This window comes from Haplochromis burtoni, unplaced genomic scaffold (assembly GCF_018398535.1).
Source record: "Haplochromis burtoni strain Fernald_Lab_line unplaced genomic scaffold, NCSU_Asbu1 Contig_560, whole genome shotgun sequence".
Lineage (NCBI taxonomy): Eukaryota > Metazoa > Chordata > Actinopteri > Cichliformes > Cichlidae > Haplochromis > Haplochromis burtoni.
Window position 1 is genome coordinate 342,615 of NW_024582921.1, and position 2,630 is coordinate 345,244.

The 2,630-nt window shown below is 40.3% G+C and overlaps 1 protein-coding gene across 4 annotated transcripts in view; it reads left to right on the forward strand.

The window, feature by feature from the left end:
• The window catches only part of LOC121812374, a 6,408-nt gene extending 3,790 nt beyond the window's left edge, over positions 1-2,618 (forward strand). For 3 of the 4 annotated variants that reach the window (XM_042214404.1, XM_042214407.1, XM_042214406.1), the window contains one exon: positions 1,721-2,618. In XM_042214404.1, the coding sequence (XP_042070338.1) occupies positions 1,721-1,833 (113 nt within the window). In that variant the 3' untranslated portion in view covers positions 1,834-2,618. The remainder of the gene's footprint in view (positions 1-1,720) is intronic. The other variant, XM_042214405.1, reaches the window with a different exon arrangement.
• Positions 2,619-2,630: the final 12 nt, after the last annotated feature.

Here is a 2,630-nt window from a genome sequence, read left to right on the forward strand (position 1 = left end):
ATAGAGAGATTCAATCTGTCTCTGTACTATCTAGTGGTTTATGTCTCCAGTCTTTGTTCCGGTCGTTTCTGTGTGGATCGTAGGGGCAGCAAAGCCTAAAAAGCCAAGCAGTCAGACCTCCCCTGCTCTTTCAACCCCGGCTTTTCTTCTTCTTCTGCTTATTTAAAGTTTTTGCAGCATTTCTTCCGTAGAGTGATTAATAATCAGAGAAGTCCAGATATACCCACTTAATTTGTGGTGGGAAAAAGAATACATGAGTTTGCTCTCTCGACGACGATAGACTATATGACGAATCTCGAGCGTACCTCAAGCACTGAACCCCAAATAGAGAAATCCTTCAAGATATAATACAGTGATTACCGAGTTCACAGTAATTTGATAGATAAATATTATCAAGGAGAAATAGGCTCTAAAATCAATAATATTCATGAGGTAGCTCCTTTATAATAGAATTTCCAACACAAAGCTCCTCCCAGTTTGATAGTATTGGGACATATTGGGACAGATCCCCAAACCAACTCTGTTGGCTCCTTTTGATGTGGAGAAGAAGCAACTCTACTCTGAGCCCCTCCTGGATGGCTAAACTCCTCACCAAAGCTTGTGACCATAGGTGAGAGTAGGGACAAAGGGACATCAACCGGTAAGTTGAGAGCTCAGCTCTCTCTTCACCATAATGGATCGGTACAGCGTCTGCATCACTGCAGCACCAATCCATCTGTTGCTCTTCTGCTCCCTTCTCTCCTCATTTGTGAACAAGACCCTGAGATACTTAAAGTCCTCCAGTTGGGGCAGTAAGTCGTCCCTGTCCTGGAGTTGGCACTCCACCTTTTTCCGGCTGAGGACCATGGCCTCAGATTTGGAGGTGCTGATTCTTATTCCTGTCGCTTCACACTGAACTGCAAACTGCCCCAAGCTAGAGGCCATCACCCAGTGCACCCTCACTGTGTGTTTTGGCATCCCAGGTCTGTCCAGCAACCTCCCCCACCACCTGATCCAACTCATCACCAGGTGGTGATGAGTCAGCACCTCTCTTCACCTGAGTGTCCAGAACATGCGGCAGCAGAGCTGATGATGCAATTATAAAATAACTCATGGATTTATAGATCACCGACCTGGGGCCTAGGTGTCCTGGTGCCACGTGCACTTATGGACACCCTTATGTTCAAAAATGGTGTTTGTTATGGACAAACTGTGGTTTGCACACACCGCCACCCAGCACACACTCCCCTATGACACCTCCTGCAGGTGGTGGGCATACAGGAGGGTCCACATGTACCGAGTTGAGGAAAGCAGGAGTGACAGGAATTATTAGAAAAATAGGGCTTTCATTTATTTAACCTCCCAAAATTATATTTACAAAAGTCATAAATGTTGATCTCATAGAAAAAGGTCAAAGAAACAAAACTGAACTCAGGCAAAGACCTGCAAACTTAACAAACCAAATGACTGCCCAAACATACATAATTGACCTAAACATGAAATGACATACAAGGGTATATATAATGGCTGATCAGACCATTGTGACACATGAGGGGTAACAAACAAAACACAATCATAAATCACAAACGATGCAGTACAATCTAGTTTGTTAATAAACTAAACACTAAAGAAGAAAATCAAAAACCCCATTATGCTATTCATAGCAGGCTTTGCTTTTTACCTAAAGTAGTGAGAGATGGTTGTAATTCTGCAAGTCTGACATGTAATCTTGTGTTAACAGACAAAGTTGAGCTTCCATTGAAGAAGCATCATCATCATAAGCAGCTGGTTGGTAGCGTCCCGGAGCCTGACTTCTGTGCAGACTGTGGTCTGGAGGGAGACAACAGGATATAATGTAATCATTATTCAACATTCAGACTGTTTTGTTTTTCTGTCTTTCATTTTTTTTTCTTCCAGCCAAGTTCATCTTGGCTGTTAGAGCAACCGTTCAAGACTCATGCAGCATGGCTGATGTAATCTTTTTATGATTTTTTTTCTTTCTGTCTGATTCAAAGATTCCCAGGATGTTTTTGACCTGTATGGTGCAACAGGCAGTATCTTTATTGTTTGTCTGAAACCAAGCTGGGCAAAAAACTTGACCTTAAAATGGAAACACAATGATGAGAAAGTATTTTCACAAAGAAAAGTGAAGGACATGGCATATCCAAACCAACAAGCCTGAAGACAAACAACTTGGGAAACTTTGTTTCAATGAATATGGAAAATTAGAAAAAGAAAATATGAGCATTGGTTTATTTGTTGTGGGTAGCTAACAACAGAGTCGATTTATTGTGGTTATACAATAAACATCACATTTCTCTTTGAATTTCTCTTTATGTCAGTCTCAACCATAGATTACGGTGTGCAGTCACCTAAACACTTTTCAGCCTTATCAGATTAGTGTTTTCACATATATGGCATCAATGTGAACATGAATGTATTTTATGTTTTTATGTTTTTGATTTTTAATCTACTCATTAAAAAAAGTGTTACACCTTTGTCATCAGTCTTTATTTAATGCTTCATCAGCATTTCTTCATATAATATAATATTAATGTATAAACATTATATAGAGATAATACGATCTCAGATTATGTGCAGAACTCTGTAGTGATGAAGAATTGCACAATAAACGTGATGTGTCTATACCC